General features: G+C 41.8%; 1 protein-coding gene and 1 long non-coding RNA gene across 7 annotated transcripts in view; one reads left to right on the forward strand and one right to left on the reverse strand.

Annotated features, from left to right (window-relative positions):
• Positions 1-27022, forward strand: part of DLGAP1 (DLG associated protein 1) — a 405562-nt gene that overhangs the window by 366627 nt on the left and 11913 nt on the right. For all 5 annotated transcript variants that reach the window (XM_057397547.1, XM_057397548.1, XM_057397549.1 and 2 more), the window contains 3 exons: positions 8607-8980; positions 12194-12285; positions 20577-20995. In XM_057397547.1, the coding sequence (XP_057253530.1) occupies positions 8607-8980; positions 12194-12285; positions 20577-20995 (885 nt within the window). The remainder of the gene's footprint in view (positions 1-8606; positions 8981-12193; positions 12286-20576; positions 20996-27022) is intronic.
• Positions 10010-14864, reverse strand: LOC130592878 (uncharacterized). 2 transcript variants are annotated; one of them, XR_008970687.1, is made up of 3 exons: positions 14537-14864; positions 12635-12746; positions 10010-10110 (listed from the first exon to the last, which is right to left on the reverse strand). It is a non-coding gene; the product is annotated as an uncharacterized LOC130592878 (long non-coding RNA). The 2 variants fall into 2 exon arrangements; XR_008970688.1 differs by lacking the exon at positions 14537-14864 and adding an exon at positions 13805-14103.

A 27022-nucleotide genomic window follows, 5' to 3' on the forward strand; every position in this document is an offset into this window, starting at 1 on the left:
TCTAATTTCATCAACCTGCATATTATTACATTTATTTACTTGTACATTTTTGGTCTAAGTAGGATAAACTACCATATTTTACCAGGTTTCCTCTGTTTTCCATAAATGTATTTTATAATATTCATGTATTGATATTCAGAAAGCTCATCCATTTCTTACTATGGTGATTTTAAGACATGTAAATTCTGAACAATAAATGGTATTTTAAAGTGTCCTTTTTTTATCTGAAATTATAATGTTTCCTGTTATCCATGATTGCTCCAAAATGGGGCAGAAGTGTGAAGGACTTAGTGAAGTATTTAAGTGAAGAAAGCATTTGAATGGTTCACTAGATTTTGTTTAATCTATAGATAAACCACTGTTTCCCTGATTTTCTCAGGAAAAAAAAAATGCTGTACAGATGAAAAGACATGATAAATAATTCACCTGCTAACTAAAAAAGACCACACTGCTGTATTGGTTATTTTCTTCTTTTCATTCTTCTCCCACATGCTTCATTGAACGTAGAGGCTGATGTTCTGTATCAGATACCTTCCACCGTGACTGTTCTAAAGAAGTTTGAACCTTCAGACTCTTGGGGAGCATCTGCCCAGAAGAGATTCACATCCTCATCCCTGCAGTTCTTGGTGGTGTTTATCCAGGTGTTTTGTTGGTAGCCAGAGTTTAAGGGCAAGGCCAGAATAGTCTCACATCTGACTTCACACTCAGCCCGACTGAATTTCAGTTATTCATATATTGTCTGTGGGTACATAGCTTCATCATGTCCCATGGGCCAATGGACAGGATCAAACCACCTGTAAAGCACCATATCCTCAGGTACAGTGCAGTTCAGCCCCATAGAGACAGCTGCTGGCAAGCGAATGGCAGAAGCAAATGCTACTGCTGTCACCTCCAACTATTCACTCAGGTATTTCATTTGCATTAATTTCACTCATTAAGGCATTTCATATGCATTAATTGGAATTAAGTCTAGGGCTTGCAAATGGTCCCATTCTTACCTATTTTATCTCTTCAGGAAAGATAAAGCCAAGTCCTAATTGCTTGACACCAGTAAAGATCACAGGTTTCAGTAGTTAAGTATTATAAACCATCCTAGCAAGGATCCACTTTGGGTAATGACTTTCAGTTTATGTGAAATCTTTTTTCCAGAGTTACAGTTGTCTATAGATGTCTTGGTTTTCAGGCTAAATGAGTTGAATTGCTTAGTTGTGTGCTGCAAACATACTGGTAATTCTTATGTTTAGAGAAGTCCAGATATGTCTATATAGTACAAGGAGTGAAATAGTTCTCATAGGAAGCCTGTTATTTGCTTGCATTTGCACTGAATTTGTCTGTGCATCCAAAATTTATGGTGATATCCTAGTCATAAACTGCATCTAGCAGAAATCTTTGACTATCTCACCTGTTCTCTGTACACTAATTCACCTTCCCTGGGATAGCAATTAAACTTCTGACTGGAATCAGCAGTCTCCATCAGCTGGAGAAATATTCACCTGTCATCCACTGACTCTGCACGTGCAGATTTTCTAACTCAGTCCATCTGAGGTGCACGATGAACCATTTTTAGTCTCATCTCTCTCCTAGTTTTCAGGAAATCCTTTACTGTATCCATCTGGGCAGCTAGAGGCACCCTACTTGCAAACAGAAATGTCCAAACTTATGAAAAGGTCACCAGGACCAGCTTTTAGACCTCAGAGTGCATGGAATATTAAATCTTGGTGGTGCTACTGTGTGCAGTGAAGATAGTTTAGGTACTCTGCGTAGGTTTCTGCAGGATTTTAGTTAGCAGTTATGCCTGTTTCTTAACGCAGTGTGGCTTAGGGTTTTGTCGGATAAGGTACATGGCTTGGCAGTGTGGGGGTGTGGAAAAATCATGCTGTTGGCAGAAGTCCTGATGGTGTAGTACATAGATTTCAGTAGTTCTCATTTGGGATAATGATATCCATAACTCACTGTGGTATTATTCCCTTGGGCAGTTTAGAACTTCTTATAAAAATCTTTATTTCAGTTTTGTAATAGTAAATCTCTACATCCTCAGAAGCCATCTGCTATATGAAAATAGGTTTTTATTAGGAAAACACATGCTCTCCTTTCATACCAGTTTTTTGCATGTATAAATAACAATACAGGATCTGAAACCCTATTTCCAAACATTCCCCCCCAAATGATAGAATCATAGAATAGTTAGGGTTGGAAAGGACTTTAAGATCATCAAGTTCCAACCCCCCTGCCATGGGTAAGGACACCTCACACTAAACCGTATCACCGAAGGACTCATCCAACCTGGTCTTGAACACTGCCAGGGATGGAGAATTCACACCTTCCCTGGGCAACCTATTCCAGTGCCTCACCACCCTAACAGGAAAAAATTTCCTCCTTACATCCAATCTAAACTTCCCCTGTTTAAGTTTTAACCCATTATCCTTTGTCCTATCACTACAGTCCCTAATGAAGAGTCCCTCCCCAGCATCCCTATAGGCCCCCTTCAGATACTGGAAGGCTGCTATGAGGTCTCCACGCAGCCTTCTCTTCTCCAGGCTGAACAGCCCCAACTTCCTCAGCCTATCTTCATACAGGAGGTGCTCCAGTCCCCTGATCATCCTCGTGGCCCTTCTCTGGACTTGTTCCAACAGTTCCGTGTCCTTCTTATGGTGAGGACACCAGAACTGCACACAATACTCCAAGTGAGGTCTCACAAGAGCAGAGTAGAGGGGCAGGATCACCTCCTTCGACCTGCTGGTCACGCTCCTTTTGATGCAGCCCAGGATACGGTTGACTTTCTGGGCTGCAAGCACACACTGAAGCCGGCTCATGTTCATTTTCTCATCAACCAACACCCCCAAGTCCTCCGCAGGGCTGCTCTGAATCTCTTCTCTGCCCAACCTGTAGCTGTGCCTGGGATTGCTCCAACCCATGTGTAGGACCTTGCACTTGCATGGTTAAACTTCATGAGGTTGGCATCAGCCCACCTCACAAGCGTGTCGAGGTCCCTCTGGATGGCATTCCTTCCCTCCAGCTTATCAACTGAACCACACAGCTTGGTGTCATCGGCAAACTTGCTGAAGGCGCACTCAATCCCACTGTCCATGTCAGCAACAAAGATATTGAACAAGACTGGTCCCAACACCGATCCCTGAGGGACGCCACTCGTTACTGGTCTCCAGCCAGACCTTGAGCCATTGACGACAACTCTTTGTGTGCAGCCATCCAGCCAGTTCTTTATCCACTGAGTGGTCCATCCATCAAATTGATGTCGCTCCAATTTAGAGACAAGGACAGTGTCCAACGCTTTACACAAGTCCAGGTAGATGACAACAACTGCTCTGCCCCTGTCCATCAGTTCTGTAGCCCCATCATAGAAGGCCACCAAATTGGTCAGGCAGGATTTCCCCTTAGTGAAGCCATGCTGGCTGTCACCAAGCACCTTGTTGATTTTCATGTGCCCTATCATGCCTTCCAGGAGAATCTGCTCCAAGATTTTGCCAGGCACAGAGGTGAGACTGACTGGTCTGTAGTTCTCTGGGTCATCCATTTTCCCCTTCTTGAAAATGGGGGTTATATTTCCCTTTTTCCAGTCGTTGGGAACTTCACCTGACTGCCATGATTTCTCAAATATGATGGCCAGTGGCTTAGCAACTTCATTCACCAGCTCCTTCAGGACCCGTGGATGGATCTCATCAGGACCCACGGACTTGTGCACGTTCAGATTTTTAAGATGGTCTCGAACCAGATCCTCTCCTACAGTGGGCCCAAGGTCTTCATTCTCACAGTCCCCGCGTCTGCCTTCCAAGACTTGGGTGGTGCAGTCAGAGCATTGGCCAGTGAAGACTGAGGCAAAGAAGTCATTCAGAACCTCAGCCTTCTCCAAATCCTGTGTAGCCAGTTCTCCCGAGAGCTTTCTGAGGGGGCCTACATTCTCCGTTTTGTATTTGCTATGTACCTGTACAATCTCTTCCTGTTATCCTTAACATCCCTAGCCAAGTTTAATTCTAACTGGGCCTTAGCTTTCCTAACCTGGTCCCTAGCTTCCCACACAACATCCCTGTACTCTTCCCAGGCCACCTGTCCTTGCTTCCACTTATTATAAGCCTCTTTTTTCATTTGAATTTTCCTCAGGAGCTCCATAAAGTAAGGAAAGAAGTGCATGGTAAAGAGAATAACAACTCTACCAAACCAAATCAAGCACTGCACCTCTGTGTGGGGAGTTCAGGAGCTGCAGCTGTGAGTCTCAGGTCTGCTTGGATGTGCCTACACCTGTGCTTTGCGTTGCAGTTGTGTGAGATGCAAGGGCACTGCTGTTTACACACCTGTTTAATAGACAGTAAATCAGAAGACTGAGGCATATCTGTGTGGAGTAGAAGAACTCCTGCCTTGTATCTTAAATCTTACTTGTGCTCAAGTTGTCCTTTGCTGCTTCTTTCAAGCTGTGGAATTAGTCCTTTTTCTCAAGAGGAACACTATTATGTAAATTAAGTTTACATTTGCACTTTCATTTATTCCTGTATTTGTTAACTAAGTCAACAATTTAATATGAGGCTGCCAAATTAGGAAGATATTGCTTACATATCTCATCACTTGAACTGTTCAAAGTAGTGCATGAATTTGATCTCTTCACAAACATTAATCTGCATTGGGGTTCTCCTGAGCACCCATTCACTGAGCTAAAACTTTGTGTTTGCATGCTGATGTTTGCTCCTGAGGGCTCATATCCCTAGTGAGCATGTTTAAACAACTGAAGTGCTCTTACAATGAAACGTTCAAATTCAAGCCTTTATTAGTATGCAATCTGGGATTATTTTTTTTTTTATCATTAGACTTCCTTCTGAACTGGGTGGTTGACACTCCCTGTTCCAAATTCCTGTCCCATGAGCTAGTTGTTTGGAAATACTGGCTAGGAAGACAAGCACCATGACTGGGTTTTTTTTTATTCTCAATCTGGAGAAAGTGCTTTTTCACTAGGTCTTTAGGATTAGACTGTAACCAGAAGGCAGGCTACAGAAGAAGGATAAAGATCAAAAGGAAAAGGAGAGCATTACTTGGTAGATTGATACATCTGGAAACGGTGGGCCCAATTCAAGGTGCTTTAGGAGTCGGAAGATTCTTGTGCATGACTGAACTAGTTTCTGGATTAAGCCTTGCTTATGCCCTAGGAGAGGAATGCATACTTGGTCCAGCAGCATGTGTGCTCTAAGCGCTACAAAAAGCTAGTCTATATTGTGACAAACTGGGGGTTCATACACACATTTGCTATTCAAAAAGATATTTCTGATAAACTCCATGTCTAAACAATTTTAATGGAAAACAAGACTACTTTGACTTGACTCTCCAGTCAGTTCACTTTCCGTACAGAACTTCGCTCTTTGATCCATGTCCAAGAACATATTTATCAAGGAATTTATATAGCCGTTTAAATTCACTTCCTGATGTGAATTAAAACGACTTTCATGTGCAAAACCCCTTGAAAGTTCCTTGTGTGTGAAGTGAAGATTTCTCCATCTTTTTCATGTGTCCCGTGATCTTGTGATCTTCTCCCTCTGAGTCGTCCTGCTGGGCAGCCCATCTCTGCTGCAGGAGAGCTGGATGGATGAGCTTCCCCTTTGCCCACAGGGACAGAGCACATGAAGTGCTCTTCCCAAGCACTGACTGAACACTCAGGCTCTCTTGGCTGCACAAGGAGAACGCCAGGGTTTTGTCATTTTTCTTGGGGAGTACTTGTTTTGTTTTTCAAGCATCTTGGCATTTAAAATACCATAGCCACTTGAACGGTGGGCAGATCCTTCAGGTTGCCATGTCGCAAGTTGCCAGGTTCTTGAAAGCACCCAGAGAAAAACTGATGCACCAAATCCCTCCCATCATTGTGCTTCAGCTGTTTGGAGGGCTCAGCCAGCTACAGCATTGAGAGCGCAGCTGCCTCCAACAGCGACGGTGGCCTGAGCATTGTTTTGTTGTCGTTTCTGCAGAGGAGCGGCAGGAGCTTACATCATTTCCAGTAATGAAGTGCCTGGGGTTCTTTTATGACTTGCACACTCTGCTTCTCCAGAGCTGTACAGTATGTGCTGCATGACTCCAGGAAACTGAGGATTTGTTTTGACTTGCTAAAAGAACGTTTGCCGTTTCTCTTTACAATTTCACCATATGACTTGTCAATTCTCTCCCCCTCTTAAGAATAACTTCAGATTTAATTAGCTGAGTGCAAACATCTTTCATTGCAGTGTGGATTAGACTCCTCATTGAGTACATTTACCAACAGAATGAAAGACATTTTAATCAGGCATTTCTGTATTTGTACTGCTGCGTCCAGAGTGCATGGTAACAGTTGATAGACAGTTGCTATTGACTCCCTTTCTAGTGGGGGATGACCAGTGATGTGTGGACAAGTCTTGTTAAGGCTTGCATTTTGGTTTTGATGCTGTCTCCTACCTAAGAGCACTTTCTGAGTGTGTTTCATTATCATTTCCCTATCTGCTATGTAGGAAAAATGATACTTATGTGCCTTGCTGGGATGTCCTGAAATAGCTGGCTTGTCCCCATTCCACAATGACCTTGCCTAGCATATTCTAAAAGGTGCAATTTATACTTTGCTGAATTGCAAAGTAACACTGCACACCAATCTCTATTAGACAAGTTTGGCACCAGCTTCCCAAAGCATTACCCAGATATATGCATGTGTATGTGCTTTGAATTTTCAGCAGTGAATTTCAGTTTGCATTTCCACCACTCAGAGAACATTCTCCAGACCATGAACCACCTGGGCTGTTTCTGGGATATCATCACCCAAGCAGCAGCCTCCACAACTCTCTATAAGTCCCAGAGTAAATGCTTGTTCTGCAGCAACAGCAGCTGATTTACCCAAATGTGCAGTCACACCGAATGCTTTTTGGCACCATCAAAACCAGTAAAGAACAGCACAAAATTCACAGTCCCCTTTGTAAACTTGTCATCCTTTCTGTTAGTTCCAGATATTGATCTTGTCATAAGCACTTTAAAAAACACCTTTAACCCCTAATGCACTAGTCACTTCCGCACAGTTAAAATTTGACAAGTTCATTTTTAGCCATCTCTCCTCTCAAAGGTGCTGTGGTTTCTGTTTGATTTTTCAGAAGTGAATCATAGTTTCAAAACCCTCACTGCCTTAGTGAAACACTTTTTTTCCCTTAGCATTCAACATGTTTAACATGGGTTCAGACATGTTATCAGAAACTTACACTACAATCCCTAAAAAAAATCCTGTGTGATTTCATGCCCTGGAAACACCTTTTATATTGTAACTATTCCTACAGCTATCTGGAGATGAGGCATATGGATCTGAGCTAGTCAAATTAATTCCATAATGGCTTCTGGCTTAACAAGCATGTACAGTACATCAGAAAGCAGAACAGCTGTAGCAGAGTTACCTTTTATGTGGGTGGCATAGACGTCTGCCAATTAAAATGATCTGATGATTCATTTCTTGCCATATGATTACTGTTAATAAGAATTTATGTTAACATGTTTGTGTCTGAACTTTGCACAGGTTCATGCCTGCATTTATTTTCTTAAAGAATAGAGTGTATCATGGTTGTTTTTTTGTTCTTAATGGACTTTTCTTTCCTCATTTGAAAGCATTCCAAGACTTCAGTAACGCAAAGATGCCAACTATCCCTTAAAGGAAGATGTTTCTATCTCCATGTAGTGCTTTCTGCATGTGATTATATGTATAGAGGCCAATAGGTTTTAACCTGGGAATGTCAAGCTAAGCTTCTAAATCCATATACCAGCACTTAAAAAGAGAGCACGGCCTTCAAAATAGAAAAAGAGGAGTTCTCATAAACTTCTATTAAAGCTTCTTGTTATAAGCATTTATACTTACTCTTTCTTTTAAGTAGTCCCACTCACTTACAGGCTTTAGCCGTTGACCTCATTACACTAACTCCCTGTGTATAAAATCAAGCATTTTTTCTCCAGAACTGATATCTTCTATTTATGGTGAGAAATTTAGGCGTGGCAAAGTGCTGTTTTCAATATCTTCAGAGGCTTACAGAGCATTTCAAAGTATTTGAGGTCTGTGCAACTAGTGAGATGTTTTATAGCAAGAAATACACAGGTTTAAGGGTCCATCTCTGAGCAGAGAAATGTAGTTTAAAATTCCAAATAAGCTTGGTAAATACAGTAGGACAGGGCAGAGACAGAAAACAATTGCAATAAGGCTGTGTGAAGTACAGTTCAGCTAGGATAAGTGGTGAGAGACTCATCATTCTTGTGAATCTCATTTGGAAGCCATAGCAGAACAAACATTTTGATGCAAGAACTTCTTCCCATGGGACTTAGAACACTTAGTAGACAATATACTGAAGAAAGCAATCCTAAAGAGACTAAGGAAGAAATTGGCAAATAGATAATTTCTTTCCCTCTGCTGGCAATTCTGCCACTCACATTAGTAGGAACAGAGGACACCAATAAGCAAGGTATTTTTGTGGCCCTTACACTGGAGCTTTTGAGGGTTCTGTGGCTGACAGTGTGCTTCTTACATCTGCTCTTTCCATGCGCACTGATGCTTTGTAATCCTATCTGCATCCATTTTCCTGGCAGCCTTGATAAATCAAGAACTCTCATATGTTTTTTTCCAGTGTCATCCTGCATTACCACCTATAAGAAGACACCTCCTCCAGTCCCACCAAGAACTACCACGAAACCATTTATTTCTATCACAGCCCAGAGCAGCACAGAATCTGCCCAAGATGCATATATGGATGGTCATGGACAGAGGGGAGATATCATCAGTCAGTCTGGACTTAGCAACTCCACAGAGAGCTTGGACAGTATGAAGGCTCTGACAGCTGCTATTGAAGCTGCCAATGCACAGATCCACGGCCCTGCAAGCCAACATGTAGGGAACAACACTGCCACCGTCACCACCACCACAACCATTGCCACCGTTGCAGTAGAAGATAGGAAGAAGGACCACTTCAAGAAAAACAGATGCTTGTCTATTGGAATACAGGTACAGTACAGTACATGGATTATTGCCTGCCATTGTTTTGGATCTCTACATCTGGTTTACTGCTTGTTATGCAATGTTTTGTGTATTTTTCTTTTTTTCCTGACAGGTACTTATGTAGAAATTGCAGCAGCATAATCATTCTGCATGGTACTAATGATGTTTTCCTAATTTATCGTAAAAACATCAGATGCAATGATTTGTTTAAGTCTCCTTGCTGTTTGTTATTCAGCTTTGTTAAATTACACACATGAGCACTAATCTATGAATCATAACACAGCGGGGGTCAGAAAGGCATGAATTAAATCACTGAAAGGGAATGTGTAAAACAATGATTTACATTACACTATCACCCAAAAAATATTTTCGTCCAGCCTCAGTGAATTAATTGTTACTGCTTATTCATGCATTTCATAATGACTGGTAGCCACTTGAATGAGGCAGCGTTGTTGCTATCTCAGCCTCAAGAGCAGAGGGTAAATTTCTTCTAAGTTGCCCTTGTGAAAGAAAATTACATTTTGTTACCTCTAGTGGAAGGGAACAAGAAAACTAACCCTCCCAAAGTTCACTCCTATTTAGAGAAGGAAGAAGAGCAAATAAACCAGACCAATGTAATCTGCTTTCTTAATTAATCTTTTCCATACCTCTACCCCCCCCCAAAAAAAGAGTCAAAAAATAAAAAAATAAAGAAAAGAAGAACGTGCATAGGACTCCAGCTATCTGCCTGCAAGATTAACATTTGCAATGAAGCGCTTGAACTTACAATCAACTGAGAATCAACATGGGTTTTGATGGGAGATGAACCCCAAGCAAATAGAATAGCAATCTACATCTTATCAGCCTGAAGACATGATGTTTTTCTTGCAGATGGAGGTTGTACGCACAGCTCTATGTGCCTGGACAAGCTTGTCTGATTAGCAAAGCCTAAGAATTTACCATGAAATCTCTGCATCAGCCTGGTGAGATGAAAGGTGCTGTGTAGAAGTATGCCATCCCAGGGGCAGCTCTGGAGTAGCTGCGAGTTTTCTCTTACTTCTTCTTGGAAGGGCAGTAATTACTATTGCCTGTGGGTTCGGTTCTCTGCCTTGGTTGTAGCCTTTTTCTGTTTCACGGATGTTTGTTTGGGATATATTCTGAAAGAAGGGCCGATGTTCAGTTTTAAACACAGGTGCATGATCCAGGTGGGACAGGGATAGGGAAAGCTCTTCTATTACTTATTCCCATTCTCAGCCAAGTCTAACATTGTAATTCCTCATTTCACTGACCAAGGCAACAAAGACTCCTTAGCAGGCAAACACCCTGCAAATGATAGGCAGAAAGAAATCATTTCCACGTTTGCAGAAGCCAAAATGAACAACTGTAATGTGAGTCATGGCTCTTGAGACACCATCTCCCTGATGTCTCTTCTTCAGGTAGTGTTTCTGCAAGTAACAAATGTTGCTTTTGGAAGTATAGGGGCCTCAGTTTCTTGAGATCTGAGGCAAATAGAGCTCCAAATGCTATTCAGGTCTCTGAAACTTTGAAATTTACAGATGACCAATATAATCACATGTGAAAGCTGCCTGGGGATTGTCATGAGACTCTGCCAGGGTAATTTTTGTGTACAAACTAATGGAGATGCCAAAAACTGGGATTACATGAAACAAAGCCTTCAGCAGTGATACAGTCTTACAGGATTCCTGCCCATGCACTGTTCCACCCTCCCAGTTATGCCCATCAGTGAGATTTTGAGTCAGACAGGCTTCACAAATAAAACTACTAGTCTGCTATCTGGTCCATTTTGCAGCATCATTGCACAACCAATCATGATGGTGGTACAGCTGAAGAGGTAGTGTGGGAGTGGAAATACCATAAAATAGCTGTTACTGCTAGAAATTACTTCCTTTAGAAACAACTGCCCTAAAATAGGTAGGTATGCTGTCAGCCCTCAAACTGGCAGTGTGGAGTCAGTCTCTCTCCACTGACTGTAAAGAGAACCTAGTTTAGGCTTATACTCTACTCAGACCAGGTATGCACCTTAATTATAGCTTGGCCCATCACTGCAGAGCAAGGCAAGCTGAAGAGGCATAGTCTTGGTTTGCTTCCTCCTCTAACAAACAATGCTAATATGTATTCATGATGAACCTCCATGTGTGTCCTCTGCACCCCTCAGTCACTTTTGGGCACTTGGGGCTGCACCCCAAGCCTTTGCTGTAAATCTGTTTGGCAAAAAACAACGTAAAGCAAAAAAAAACCCTTCCATCAGAAGGCTCCTTCTCTCTCTCAGTTATAGGATTTAAGGCAGTTATCTCCCCAAAAGCCTCAGTACCAGGTAAGTACCTCAATTCTTTGAGCAGGTCTGTAACTTTTCATCCCTCCTTGAGCACTTTTCCTGCATAGGCTGTTCAAGTGGCTCTCAACAAGCTTATTTACTGGTGGAAGAGATGCTAACTACAACAGAAGGTACATCCAGAATCAGAGTGAATCCCCAGGTCACTTTGTAACCCTGCTGTGGTCCAAAAATTCTGTGTGCCAGAAATCATTTTTCTTGTATGACTACTAATCTCATATATAGCATTGGCAATTAACAACTGCACTGACTGGACCCACAATTTTTTGATTTTTCTCAAAGACATATCTTAAATGTGACTTAAATCTTAACTTTACACCATTGGTATGTATCTCCTCAAAGAGATGGGGAGGTGATATAAAGTTCCTGCCTCTGCTCCTGGGGACCACCTATTTGCATAATGAAGCAGTAAAGAAAATGCATCCAAAAGCAGCATCTGTTTTCTTTAAGTCTTATCCGTACAGTGCTCTGATATAAACACTGAAAATAAACACATAATTTTGACATGAGTTCATGTATGCGCACATATACAGACTAACAGGTAAAATCAAACAAACAGAGCACAGTAAGTGGAGTTACAGCTGCTCAGAGATTTGCTCAGGCAAACGGTAACACCCAGACTCCGGAAAACATTGGATAAAATCCATCTACATTTTGCAGGCTGAATGTTGTCTTACTAGAAATTATTTGTAGATTAACAAGAATAATGAATGTCCACTAATAACATCAGAAATGGGCACAGCACAGGTAAACTATCTGACTAGATGAAGGTACTTACAGTACAAGTTATATGTGCAGACACTTATTTTGCATAGAAATTGTAAGCAGCTGGGCTATATCTCTGTTAAAATATGTTATAAGTAGCTGGATTTCTTTTTTTTTTTAAGGTTGATGGTGCTGAAGAGTCCAATAAATCAGTTGAAAATAAAGCAACCAGTAAGTTCCAGTCCATAGGAGTTCAAGTAGAGGAGGAAAAGTGGTGAGTAAAAGTTAATAATGTTTTTCTAAAGTAAATAATTATGCCACAACTAATTTTTAAGAGCCCTAGTTCCTGCACACATGACCATATTAACCTGCTTCCTGGATGAATTGTTAGATCACCCAACTGAAAAGCTGAGTCTTGTAAATGCTGTAGCTCTTATTTCTCAGAGGGGATTTTTCCAGACCACTGGCAGAAGTGGAAGAAAAGTGCCACATATTTTAAAGGTCAATGTACTTTTAATAAGCTCTTTTTCCCCAGAAAATCTACCTAAGCAGCAAAAGGTGATGCAGATGGAATATTAGTCTTGGGGTGGCTGCAGCAGCATGGAGTTGATGGGGAAGTTTACCTTGTTTTTCAGCAGAATAATTCCAGCCACGTGGAGCAGTGCAGTGGCAGAGCCAAACTGATTGCTTTTGCTCAGGTATCTCACACAGACATCTCTGCATTACAACTGCTTCCTTGTGAAAAAATGTTGAGATTAAAAAGCAAGCTTGTAAAACTCAGTTGTCTCACCAGTCTGCAGTGCAACCTGAATTAGTAAACAAACATGCTTCAATTAATATATATATAATAGTTGTTGTCTTTAAGGGTTGTATTTCTTTCTGGTGACAAACTGCAATTAAGTTGTAGGGAAGCATAAGCGTGCATAGCATTTCCCAGACAAAGTTTTTGAGTGCTTGACCACAACTGTAAATCTTAATTCCTGCCCAAAACTGGACTTGGCTGAAGAAAAACTAGACTCTCCCCTCACCTCTGAGCATGCAGGCCTGCCCAGTGATGCTGTGGCTGCATGCACCCACCCAAGTCTGTTAGTTTTTCATTTTGTTTGGCAGCAGCATAACTTTTGGCTTCTGGAGCCATTTTGCTGATGGATTCTGGAGCCATTTTGCTCCTTGTACTGCATCATGGGAGAAGCTTCAGGGTTTGTCACTGAGGGAAGAGTCACCCTTGCAATCTCTCCAGAGAAAACCTAGTCACAGTAAATCTAAACTGACAAAATTAGGGTCCTCTACCCTCCTCTGGCCCGCCAACGGCAGTAATGAATAGAAATGTCCATTTCACACTGGGTTTTGACTATCACTGCTAAAAATACCCTAAAAAAGAACGTTACCTACACTATTTTCAATTCAACAAAATCTCCCCATGAAGTAGCAGAGTATTTTCCTGTGGTTTTAAAAGGCTGAAGTGATTTCAGCAAAAAGAAACATGGTTTTGCAATGACCTTACTAGGCTGTTACCAAGTTCCTCATTAACCTGCTAAAACGTCTTTTGCTGACAGACATTTCTTTATGTGTTAGACCTTATCCCCATTTGCCCACAACTCTTCCAGCACTATATATATGAGCACATTAGAATAGATAAATAGATGCTGAGGACTATTTCCCTTCAGCCTGAGCACAAAGGAAGTTAGTACCCCAAAAGCCCAATCTTCCCCCTCCCCTGAAAAAAAACCCAAAACAACTCAAACCAAAACACATTAAAACAATGAAAGAAAGAAAGGTCTGTTTGTAAATACCTTACTTCCAAAGTCCACTTTCAATTGCAGTTTTTATTGCTCCAGATAAAAAAAGTAAGATTTGCCTGTGAGGGTCTGCCCTGAGAAAGCAGTATTTCTGCTTTACCTCCTCCCCTGACAGATGTGTTTGGGGGTTTCCTTGATGATAAAGTTGAGGTTGCTGCTCCTTGGAGCAGACGGGCAAGCAGCAGTCTATCATGGACTTTCAGAAGTGAACTGGCTGATAAAGGACAGCCCCTAATCTCCAGAAAATGAGTGCACTCTAAGACACAAAGGATTTATAATCACAGTTTGGCACCATATTCGTTTTTTTTCTTTAAACACAGAAGAGCACAATGTATTGATTATCTGTTACAGAAATAGAATTGTAAATACAGTGCATTCTTCCCTGTCCCTGCACCATAACATCTGCAGCTCCGAAGAAAAACCCTTTTGAGTTGAATCTTTGACAAATGAATTTTTTTTTAAATAAGCTTTCAGGCTTCAGAAATATTACATAAATATAAAACAAGAAGAGAAGAATGACACAGCAAAGAGAATAAGTATAGTAAATTGATTGTGTTTCCTTGTCAGTTTAAGCTACTAAGTGCAGTGTTATAAAAGAAAGCTCTCTGCTTAATGCACCAAAAGCCTACCATACAAAATTTGTTTCAGTCCTCTTTGCTTCCTGCTCTTTCCTCCCCAATTTCCCTCACCTCAAATGACTGTCATTCTCACACTAAGGAGTCTTACCTCCTCATGTTCTTTTAAATATTCCTGCTTCTGTGCTTGAACCAAATAAGCAAAAGATTTTGCTTCCTTTTCTTGATCTAAGGTAGCTCAAGAACCAAGCATCTTCAGAGGACAGCTCTATCTCTTCCATCTTCCATCTTCCATGTCGACTCAGATCTTTCATTAGTCCTTCACTCTCTGTAATCTGGACTTCCTGCCAAGATCTGAGTCCTGCTCCTCCTCTTGTACAGCTCAAAGAATAAATGCTCCTACCACTACCTGACCATTTTACAACTAGATCCATCACCGCTATTCATATTATCCTCAGTCCTTTATGCTGCCTGCTCTCAATAATATTTTACGCACCCATTCCCTTAGTGCAGCTCTACAATTTCTGGCATCTATAGAGGACCTCTGTCCAATCCTTCTTGCAGAAAAAAAAAAAAAAAAATTGGTATGCATTTATTTCAACTGTTACTTTCTTATCTCTCACCTGATCTCCCCCATGATGCTAACAAAACCCAAGCCAAATCTTCCTTCCCTTTCCTCACATGACCCACCCTTTCCCGGACTTTTTCAAAACATTTATCTACTGAAGCTGATCAGTTCAATTGCAGGGCACTTCCATTTCCATCCATTTCTGTTTGTCCTTTCTCTCTACCTGCAACTTTTTGACCTCAAGGCAGCACCTTCCATTCCTCACTTACAGAAGATAATTGCGTTGTTAGAAGTCAACCAGTTCTACTGAACTAGAAAAGAAGTTATACACTGTGCCAGACTGATTAGCACACATGCTTATTGAACAAGGGGCTCTCATTTTTAGTTTCTCTTGCTTCTTGATGTTGTCTGCCTTAAGATGTCCTCCCCCAAAATTGTCTTGCTTATTGCTCTAGTCACACCATCAGCTGGTAATTTTACTTGGTTTGCCATCACAAGAACTTCTGAATGCTGAAACAATGGTAGTTTCTGAAGTAAGAACACTGCCATGGGAGACTAAAACCATAGACAGATGGTCCTTCACCATTTTCTTTGGCTTCTGTGTGGCCAGGGAAGGTGCCTGCACCTCTTGCTGTGATATAAAGTGTGGCTTACCACACCATACCTCTTGGTGTGGTATAAAGTGAAAGGATTTAGAATGGTGGTGGAGCTAATATTTCCACTTATGCCAAGCATAAGTATAAACTGGGAGAGGAGTGGCTGGTGAGAGGCTCTGCAGAAAGGGGCCTGGAGCTGCTGGTCGGCAGCAGGATCAATAGGAATTAGTAGTGAGCCCTGGCAGCCCAGAGGGCAAACCTCACCCTGGGGTGCATCACATACAGCATCACCAGCCAGTCAAAAGAGGTGATAGTCCTACTGTACTCAGAGCTGGTGGGGCCTCACCTCAAGTGCTGTGTGCAGTGTTGGGCCCCACCGTTTAAGAAGGATGTGAAAGTCCTTAAATGTGTCCAGAGGAGGACAACAAAACTGGTGAAAGGGCTGGAGGGAATGTCCTGTGAGGAGTGGCTGAGGGCTGAGGACTTTGGGCTTGTCTAGCCTGGGGAAAAGGAAGCTGAAGGAGACCTCATTGCTTTCTACAGGTTCTTGAGGAGGGGAAGGGGAGAGGGAGGTGCTGATCTCTTTTCCCTGGTATCCAGTCACAGAACACGTGGGAATGGTTCAAAGCTGCACTAGAGAAAGTTTAGACTGGACATTAGGAAGCATTTATTACCAAGAAGGTGGTCAAACCCTGAAACAGGCTTCCTGGAGAGGTGGTCAATCATTGTAGGTCCCTTCTAACTGAAACAGTCTATTCTAAAATTGCCATAAAGGATTAGCTTCTCTGCTAAGACTCTTAGTGATGAAAAGACTATGTGAATCGGAGAAGGAGAGGGATAGAGCAAAGCACACAAGACTGTACAGTTTGAAGATACATGGCTGAAGATCCTGCCATTAGAAGACATAGTACTGTATCTCCTAGCTCCTGCAGTTTTTGTTCTGCTGACAGCGGCTGCAACCTTAGCAGAGAAGCCCACAAACAAGGCACAGTACAGCCAATGGCTAAAGTGAGTCAGGCTGAATTTAATGTAAGTGCCTCTGAGGCTCACCATGCATCAGTTGCTTTGAAACCTAGATCTTCTCTGGGGTTTGGGTTGGGTCTCTTTTAGGAAAGAAAGAAGTTCTCTGAGTTGAAATGAAAACATGTTTTTCAAAAGAAAGCAAGAGATGACTTAGAAGCAGAGAGTTGAATGCTAACAAGTGACCGTGTTGTTGCTGTTCAAAACACATCATGCTGTTGTTCTCCATACTGGTTTATCCAGTCTGAGGTTTCATGGCTTTCTGCACCTTAGGCCACATATCTGCTGCAGTTCTTTGAATCTGTAATTATTTTGCCTTGTGCCTGCAGGGCACAACTGAGTACGAAAGGGCCAGGCCTGAAAGCAAAGGAAGAAGCAAATCTCGGGTTTTAACAAATACAAGCAATTCTTCTTTTTCTTTTTTTTTTTTTATATAGACCTGTGAATGTTTTGTAGGTGTAAAAACAGTGAAAACTTAGGCAACGTCTTCATCTGGTCTCCTGTGGCACGGAGTTTTAACTGACAGCAAAACAAAAAAGGCTCATGTGGGACACAAATGGTATTTTGTAAGAGAAAAACATCCTGGAAGTGAGTGAGGAAGCAATGTCAGAGACTAAAATTACCATCTATTAGGCATTTGATATAGATGTGCTGGAGGCAGGCAGATAGTGGGTGCCTTCCTGTATTTCCATTTCATTCAACATACATTTCCTTGGGAGTATTTTTTTAATTTTGAACTGATGCTATATTCTACTGCCAAGTTGGTTTTCTTTTGAAGACAGATAGGTTACACAATCTGGTGCCAAGAATCTGTCAAGCCAGCCTGCAGCATACCATTTTATAGATAAAACAAAGGAAAAAAAAAAAATCGGGTCATTCTGTTTAATTTTTTGAGCAGTCTGGTTTTGGTGGTTGTAGCTCATAGGAAACCCAGTAAAAATACACTCCTGAGAGCTTTGAAACGTAGTGTCTCCAGCAATACGTCCTCTTGGCAAGAAGACCTTAATGTTTTTCACATTTGGGATTTGATGCACACTGAAAAGCCAGGGTGTTAACTGAAACAAGTATATCAGAGTTCTAGGGCACTGAGGCAAGCAGAAGGTGGCTGTGATGTTTAGGTAGGGGCACAGAGAAGAAGGAGCCTGAATTAAGGCATTTGCTTTTCTCTCTGTACCATGGAAGGTGTGGAAGAGTACACTGTGTACTAATGCCTTGGCTCTTGGTGAACCCTGACTAAATAACTATAAGAAACCCTCTGTGAGCATGTGCTTGTGAAACACAAGGATTTCTCTGTGTGTGTATGCATGCACACACTTCATCACAGATAAAGTCATTTGTCAGGTTGGTGGCCAAATTAAAGCAATATTTTTTAAAACTAAATAAATAGAACTGAAAGATATTCATTGTAATGTCGGCCTAAAGCTAAAGTCTTTCTAACAACTAATAACAGTCTAACAGCTCTTCTCTGCCAAGGGACAGTAGGAAATACTTGGGAGAGTGTATAAAGGAAAAGTATAAAGGGTGTGTATAAAGTACTACTTCTCCCAGTGGACATTCCCAATTTAGCAGTCTGTTGTTCAGGGACTTCCTAAGCCAGATATGACATCTGTGTAATAGCTCTTCCTGGACCTATCTGCTGTGAATCTGATTAGGTTCTCTTTGAACCTATTTTTATTTTTGGTTTTCCCAAGATCCTGTGGCAATTTAATTACACATTGTGTGAAGAAATGCTTCCTTTTGATAGATGTAAATCTTCAGACTTCTAAGCCATGCAACTGGCTGCCTTCCTCCTCACAGTTCTTGCACTCTCAGAAATGTTGAAACATCACCTAGTCAAGATTTCATAGGTCTCTCATATCTCTCCTCAGCTACCTGTTTTCTCAACGAAGAAATGTCTTTTGTCCTGTGGAAGCCGTACCATATCTCCAATGATCCTTGTCCTCCCTTTTGAACTTTTCTGGCTGTATCAATGCGTAGCAAAATGCTTTGCTCTGCTTGTCAAAGAATAAATACTGCCAAGCTGAAGAGTTCTCGCTCATTTTTTTCGGTTTGCTGGTGCTTATCATGCAAAATTCAGGTGGATTTTCCATTCTTTAACAACACCTGTTTCGAAAGAATTGCAAGCATCAGACGCTACTGAAAATGTTTGCATTCTAGGCCATTATAAAAAAATATGCATACAGTCTGTTATTAACGTTTTCTAGGGGTTGATGTGACTGAAAAGTTAATTTAAGCTTTCTTCTGTGGAGGAATTGCCCATTTCTTTTTTAATTGGATAACCCTTCTTAACTCCTGGTTTGCTTTGCTCTACTCCTTTCAAAGACCCAGATCAACAGCCATTAATTTCCTCTATCAGTATGACCTAGTACAGTCCTTCTTGAAGTCAGTGGCACTCCTCCTGAGGTATCTGGGTGCATCAAGCATATAGGACATGAAATTCTCCCTCAGCATCCTTCATCTGCTCCCTCCCCAGCTGCAGACTAAATACAGCTGATGAAGTTTTGCTGTTAGTTGCACTTGTCTAATCAGCTATTGCTCTTCAGTGGAAGGTGGAATATAAATGGAGTGAAATGGTGCCCAGCATCCACTGTCTCCTCGGCATTTTCCAAGCTGCTTGAGCTTAAACTAAAAATAGAACTGGTAAAGGCAAAACAGCCAAAATATCAGAGGGAAATAGGTCTTATTACTGGTTTCAAGAGTAAATGTGAGGTAGTGAACAAATTAGAAGTGAACTACCTACTGCATGAGTGCACAGGCATCCTGGATTACTAAGAAGGAGTGGGAATCTGTCCCTGTTCAGTTGAAAACTATGTTAATTTTGAACCCTAAATATTACTAATGTAAGTAACATCTATGTTAACTGCTTTACAGTTCTATCTTCTCTATCATCATGAGGGAAGACAGATGTCTGTTTTGCTCGTTTTCCTGTGTTCCTCAGTGAATCAGTTTCTAGAGTTACCTCGACTCTGTGATTATTTGTCTGCATATTTTCCACTCATTCCCTCCACAATTTACTGCTTGTTGTATCTACTCACTACCACCCGCTGCAACAGCATGAGATGTGTCTTAACTCCATACGCTTCCCTCTGCTCCTTCCCCATCAGCCTCTTCACCTCAGATGCCTTGGACTGCAGAATTTGGAGTGTGTTTACATAAAGAAAACCCACTCAGACCCAAAGCCCCAGACCACCTCTCTCCCCTGCTTTTGCCCTTACCCTTGAGGTTTATTCTCTGCTCTCAGAGGATCTAACATAGGGAAACTATGCAAGGTGAAAGGAAGCTACCCTCAGGGTGGCAGCCATCCCAATGACGGTAACGCAGGCAGTGACTGAGAATGATATCTTTGGTGTAGAAAAGAATACTGCTTTGAAACAAGATTGAATGTGAAAAACAAAATGCCTGAACACTGGGAATGAGCACTGAAACTGTGAGATATGGCAGTGGCATTAGCAGGTATGTAATTATGAAGAGCAATTATGAAGAAGCAACACAAAATACTTATCTGGGTTAAAAATACTTCTTTATAAATGGAATGTATAGCATTATGTAGATAGTGGACTCATTGGTATTACTATCTTATCAGTCTCACATGTATGATTTTTGAATGTGGCTTGTGAGTTTGAGTGTGTAACTTCAAAGGGGTGTAAGTTTTACAAGTTGAAAGATAAGCCACTTCTTAAAATTAGGCCCCTTTAACTTCATCAATCATTAACCTAAAATACTGAGCTACTGACACCATTAGCTGTCTCTTGGGCTAGCCTCTGGTTTTGTTAAGCCACACAATAATTAAGGGTACTTCCTTCAATAAACAATAAGCCTGCATGGAAAAAAAGAGAGCCTTGTTTGCTGGCTTGCAATGAGAAAAGAAGTTTATGCTGATATTTCAAGAAAAAGCACCCCAGTATGACTGCCAGTCTTAGGAGGAGTGGCAGAATCTCAGAAAGTCTTTTCTTACCGAGTTACCTAGAAAAAGCTTTCTAAACATTTTATGTTTGTGGTCTCCAAAGCTTTCGCAGGTTTACGCGATCTAATAGTGTAACAGCAGCTGTGCAAGCAGACCTGGATTTCCATGAGAACTTTGAAATAATCGACCCTCAAGAGGACAATACGTGTTCTGGACAAATATCAAGACAATTTTCCCGAGATGCAAGCACCTCCACCGTTAGCATACAAGGGTCAGGAAACCATTACCATGCATGTGCAGTGGATGATGACTTTGATACAGATTTTGATCCATCAATTTTACCTCCTCCTGACCCCTGGATTGACTCTATTACTGAAGATCACCTGGAAGCTGTTCAAAGGTCAGTGTGCCCACGAGATGGCCACTGGTTTCTGAAGCTACTACAGGCAGAGAGAGATCGTATGGAGGGCTGGTGCCAACAGATGGAGAGAGAAGAACGGGAAAACAACTTACCTGAAGACAGTAAGTAACTAAGTACAATAATATTGCAACTACAAAGAAGTATTTAATATAGGTCAAATTTACTCCAGTGAATTCTGTATCATGCCCTTTCTTATTTGGCTAATGAAGCTATGGAAGTGATTCTCAAAAGGACTATATGTATGTATATAATAATCCTCATTAAAGTTGACAGGGAATGCAAATGTTCAGCACTTCTGAAGCTGCAAGGGTATTAGCTTTTGGGATTGCATAGTTCAACAGCTAATTAGGAGAGCATGGTTAGGGATCTTGTAGTATTAATGTTTCTTAACTCTTTCATTTGAAATCTCTTCTCATTACCTCAGAATATAATTGAACAGAAACTAGTTCCTTTTCATTAAATTCATATTTTAGTTGCCTTCTTAGATGGCGATTGGCAGCAGGGTATTCAGATGCTTCTCCCAGCTGAAAGAGATTTCAGTGGTGCTTCCAAGTTGTTCGCCCTCTCTTACTCTGTCCAGCCTCCCATCATCTCCCTTGCAGTTCTCATTCCTCTTTGATCTTCCTGATAAAAGAAGCTCTCCATATTCTGTGATAAAAACCACACACATGAAAACTACATCTCAGCTGTCACCACTGCCAGAATTATTACCCCACCTGTAAGGTAATGGAAATGTATAGCAAGGCTTTATTAGGAAGAAGGGTTTGGTCTTATTCATTCAATCTAATTAGGGAAGAAAATTTAAACACATGCCTCCCTGTCCAGAATTTAGTTCCCCAGGTCATGCTTTTTTCTTCTTTTTAAAAACAGAATCATAGAATAATTAGGGTTGGAAAGGACCTTAAGATCATCTAGTTCCAACCCCCCTGCCGTGGGCAGGGACACCTTACGCTAAATCATATCACCCAAGGCCTCATCCAACCTGGTCTTGAACACTGCCAGGGATGGAGGATTCACAGCTTCCCTGGGCAACGCATTCCAGTGCCTCACCACCGTAACAGGAACGAATTTCCTCCTTATACCCAATCTAAACTTCCTCTGTTTAAGTTTTAACCCATTACCCCTTGTCCTATCACTACAGTCTCTAATGAAGAGTCCCTCTCCAGCATCCCTATAGGCCCCCTTCAGATACTGGAAGGCTGCTCTGAGGTCTCCACGCAGCCTTCTCTTCTCTAGGCTGAACAGCCCCAACTTCCTCAGCCTGTCTTCATATGGGAGGTGCCCTGATCATCCTCATGGCCCTCCTCTGGACTTGTTCCAACAGTTCCATGTCCTTTTTACGTTGAGGACCCCAGAACTGCACACAATACTCCAAGTGAGGTCTCACGAGAGCAGAGTAGAGGGGCAGGATCACCTCCTTCGACCTGCTGGTCGCGCTCCTAAATGGAGGTCAGTCAGTGGTAACTTCACCAGACTGCCACAGCTTCTCAAACATGATAGATAGTGGCTTAGCCACTTCATTTCCCCCCTTCCCTCAGGACCCATGGATGTATCTCTTCAGGCCCCATGGACTTGTGACCTTCAGGTTCCTTAGATATTCTCAACCCTTACCCTCTACAGAAGGCAGTTCTTCATTCTCCCAGTCCCTGCCTTTGCCTTCTGTGCCTTTGGCAGTGTGGCTAGAGCACTTGCTGGTGAAGACCAAATCAAAAAAGTCATTGAATACCTCAGCCTTCTCCATATCCCAGGTAATCAGGTCTCCCATTTCCTTCCAGAGAAGGGTCCACATTTTCCTGTCTTCCTTTTGTCACCAGTGTATCTACAAAAACTTTTCCTGTTTCCCTTGACAACCCTGGCTGGATTTAATTCTCCCAGGGCTTTAGTTTTCCTAATCTGGCTGTTCTGACAATTTCTCTGTATTCCTCCCGGGCTACCTCTTCTTACTTCTACCCTCTGTAGGCTTCCTTTTTGTGTTTGAATTTGTCCAGGAGCTCCTTATTTGCCTATGCAGGCTCCCTGGCATTTTTGCCTGGCTTTCTCACTGTTCAGGTGCATCGCTCTGATGTGAAGGTTTTGATTTATGGAAGAAAAAGAAATAACACTGGCAAAAATGATATTTTTTAAAATTCTTAAAAATGCATAAGCTGTTTCTCCTGGAACTTTCCATTCAACCCAATGAAAGACATAACCATAGAGAAGTTTGATCTAGATAGATACTATTGTAAGCAACTGGAAATTAACATCTAATGGAAAGTACGAGAGAACATCAAAGTATATTAAGGTTTTCTATTACTACAAAAGTTCTGTTATATAACAGGCTAACAGTTTCTTCTGAGGCAATAATACAGAAGGATAGGCCCTCAAAGCAAATACAGATTCCCCAAGTTTTAGAATATTTGAACCTCATTTTTAATTTACATCAGTACATTCAAAAATCTCTTTGAACATGTATCAGAATGCAAATGCTTTCTCTTGTTAGTATGCAAGAAATAAGCTTCATGAAGTAAGAGATTTTAGTCTGAAAAACAAGTGTGAACACGTAACAAATAATAGGAAGCATGCAACATATGTAAGTCCAATCAACAAAGCCCACTTGCTTTCTTTTTTCCACAACAACTGGACAAAGGAAGACATTTTCTATGATGAGGGTGGTAAGATCCTGGGAGAGGCTCCCCAGAGAAGTTGTGTCTGCCCCATCCCTGGCAGTGTTCAAGGCCAGGTTGAATGGGGCTTTGAGCAACCTGGTCTAGTGGAAGGTGTCCCTGTCTGTGGCAGGGGGTTGGAACTAAACCATTCTGAGAGTCTACGATTCTATGAGCTGATATTCTATGAGCAAATATTTTATTTGTACACCAAAGTAGTTGTTCACTTTGGGAAAAAACATGAAGTGAATTTTTACAAGGCTGATACATGCAGAAAGCGTATAGAATTTTCTGTCAGTGTCTTGGTGTCTTTGAGATAGGATAGTTTTAAAGGGCCCTTCTTTTGAGCAGTTGGTGAGAGAAGTCAGTTATGGGGAAGATAAATGAGTGGTTCAGCAGTCTATTCCAAATGCCTTCTTACAGCACACATGGCATGTGTCCTTTGGGTTATTCCTCCTCTTCATTTTTCTGACTGGCATTTTTTGTGATCACTGGCAATGGGAAGGGAAAAGGGGTCACCCGGATTTTGTGGTCAGCAGTGAAATACTGATTTTGGTGTGATGCCACCGGCCGCTCCAGCACGTGGCAGCTGCCTCCCGCAGAAGCTGCACGGGGGCTTTCTGCTGCTGCTCAGCATGCCCCACTCTACCTGGTGCCAAGGAAAAGCATATGGCCAGAGCTGCTCTGCCCACTCAGCAGTGCCCAAAACAAAAGCTTGGCTGTTACAAATCCTGCCCCCAAATATGTCTGTTTTAGTGTGTTTATAAACTTCAAAGAGAAGGAGGAAAAGCATAGACGAGGTGTGTTCTCTTTGGTTTTCCTAACGAAATACAACCAGAGCAGGGAACACATCCTTTGTTTTCAACCTGACATCCCCAGCATGTGTTTGGCCAGATAACAAAATAACGAGGACGTGTGATGAGCGAGGTTTTCTCGATGCCATGGCAGCTGACAGAGGGCTCGTCCCCCCAGCGCTCCGCGAAAAATGATCCATGCTTCCTCCAGACAATGCCGCCCTTGTGCGAAACAGCTGTCTCGGGGAGACGGCTCGCTGCTGTTTGACAGTAGCTTGTATGTTACAGAGATACGTTGGGTATTATCTAGCTGGGAATGAATCTACCAGATGGGATTGAATGTTTCTAGCTGGGAAATGGAGTCTGCTGCTGTGTATAAAAACAAGCTGTGGTTCAGTGGCTGCACGATGAAATGCCAATATAGAGAGAAATGGGGCTCCCCTTCAGCCATGAATTATGTATTGTATAGTATATTCTGGTTTTATCTGAAATCATTTTTGGATAGAACTGTGGAGTGTGTAACAGGCAGGTGAACACCACTCACACTTTAAGGTAGGATAATTGAAATCGTTTCCATGTATTTTGCTGTTACCGGGACATTGGCTACAAACTGTAGGGCTCTCATAAATATTCTTAGATATATGAATATATATCTAAGAATATTTATGTATTTATATATTTATATATATTAAAAAAAAATTCTTAGATATATGAGGCTGAATCCCTTGTGACAAATGATTGACACTTTGGATCAGGCGTCAAGTGCAATCAGTTGTTTACCTTCTTTTGTTTTCTTTTACCTCTTGCCTCAAACTTGCAAAATTTCATATAGTCAGAGTCTCGTGACTGGTGGTGACTTTTGGTTCAGGACTCTGGAGTAACCATTTACACATAGTATTAGCAGCGACAGGCCTGGCTGCCACCACATTGATGTTAGTGAGCAGCCTCTAATCACTTTATTTCCCAGGTGTAATGCGGGTTTAGTGGCAAGATAAGTCAGGCCAATCAAGTAAAAACTAAAATAGAAAACCACGGTTATGACAAGACATGTCATTATAACTGTCTTGTGTGTATACTACACTCCTCTGGGCTAGTCTGTGAGCAAAGGTTGACCTCAAATGTGCAATAACCTCACTGCTCAGGACCAGAGTCTCTGCAAATTCAGCCAGGGCTGGCAAATTATGCAATACTTGCACACTTTGTGCTGGTTTAGTGTGTTTTAATTGTTTCAAAAGGAAACTTAAAGAGTGAAAGCTAAACAAAAAAAGAATGAAGTTAAGGAAAAGATGTAATTTTTTGTAATAGTTGTGCATGGCAAAAGAAAAGCGGACCCATGAGACCTCTCTCAGCCGCAAGCAAGGAAAACCATTTGCCAGTCCTCTGCAGGGCTCCCCCAAGCTTCGTGGTCCCTGCCGCTTGGAGGAGTAAGGCAGCCTCATCCTGCAGCGGGCTGATGCAGACTTGCAAAGGGACAGTCACCAGACTGACATGTGGCCAGAGTCCTGCTGGAATCCCCCTGGCTACGTTCCTCTGGCCGTATGCCCGAGGCATCCTTTTCTTGGTCTGGTTTTCTTTTCTCCCCAGAAGGGACTTCTCCGTACACAAGGGTTTCTCCGAGGAAAGTCAGCTCCTGGCTGGAAGCCCTGCCAGTGTCCAAAGGCTAGCAAGGGAAAAAAGAGAAATCCACAAGCAAGGAAACAATCTAGTTAGGGAAAAAAAAACATGAAGTGTGGTAATAAATGCCAAGTAAGTCAGAGAACACATGGAAACTGCTTTACCCCCAGTGAACAGCATTTACTCATGCAGACAGCCCTATTAATTTCAATGAGATCACTCCTGTAAGTATATATATTACTCAAAGCAAGGACTGCTTCTTCATACTTTGCTCCATTTGACTGTTTTTTTTCCTTAATAGTCCAGCTTAAGACCTGAGCAGTAGTTTTAACTTTGAATTTCCTGGCTTTTGTCATGTTTGGCGTTATTTAAATGTAGGTCTGTCAACATGAATAGGCTAAAATGCTGGTCCATCCTGGCTTGGAAATGGATTGTGACAGCTCTATGGCAGGATTGCTTCATATGCATTGTGCCTAGCCAACATCTGCAAAGCAAATGTCAGGCTGTGTCCCTGTAATTTCGGCTATTGTTCCTACCACTTGCTCCTGGGGCAACGAGCAAGTCGCTGTTTTTCTGTTCCCCAGCTTGGGCCCTGCTACCAATCAGCTGTACATACATTAAGGGCATTTGATAGTCACAGTCCTTAAGTGCCTTCTTCCTCACTTGTTAGACCCTGGAGCCTGTCAAAGTTGAAATGCAAAGAGATTGGTTGGTGTTTAGGGCCAAGTAATGCTGCTGCTTCTCAAAACTTCCATGGCTTCTATGTGATTTTTGTTCTTGTTTTCTTGTATTTTGATATCCTTGTCACACACAGTCTCTTTCCAAGATGACAGTATCACCATTTTTTCCTTGTGTTTGCAATTCCTTTTTTGGTTTGGGTTTTTTGTTGGTTTTTTTTTTCATTTCTTTTCCCATGAAGACATGGATGGGGGAGATACACAGAGCTTTACAATCCCAAAGTAGGTCCCATGCAGTTCTTAGAACCACAAGAAGCAAGAACATACTGCTTGAACAGCGCTAATTTAAGTCTGTATTTAAGAACATTTTAAAAGGAGAATGGGCTGGGGAGATGGGCACA

This window comes from Pezoporus wallicus, unplaced genomic scaffold, assembly GCF_028554395.1.
Source record: "Pezoporus wallicus isolate ANWC-B61680 ecotype Strahan unplaced genomic scaffold, APGP_CSIRO_Pwel_v1 contig_227, whole genome shotgun sequence".
NCBI classification, from domain to species: domain Eukaryota; kingdom Metazoa; phylum Chordata; class Aves; order Psittaciformes; family Psittacidae; genus Pezoporus; species Pezoporus wallicus.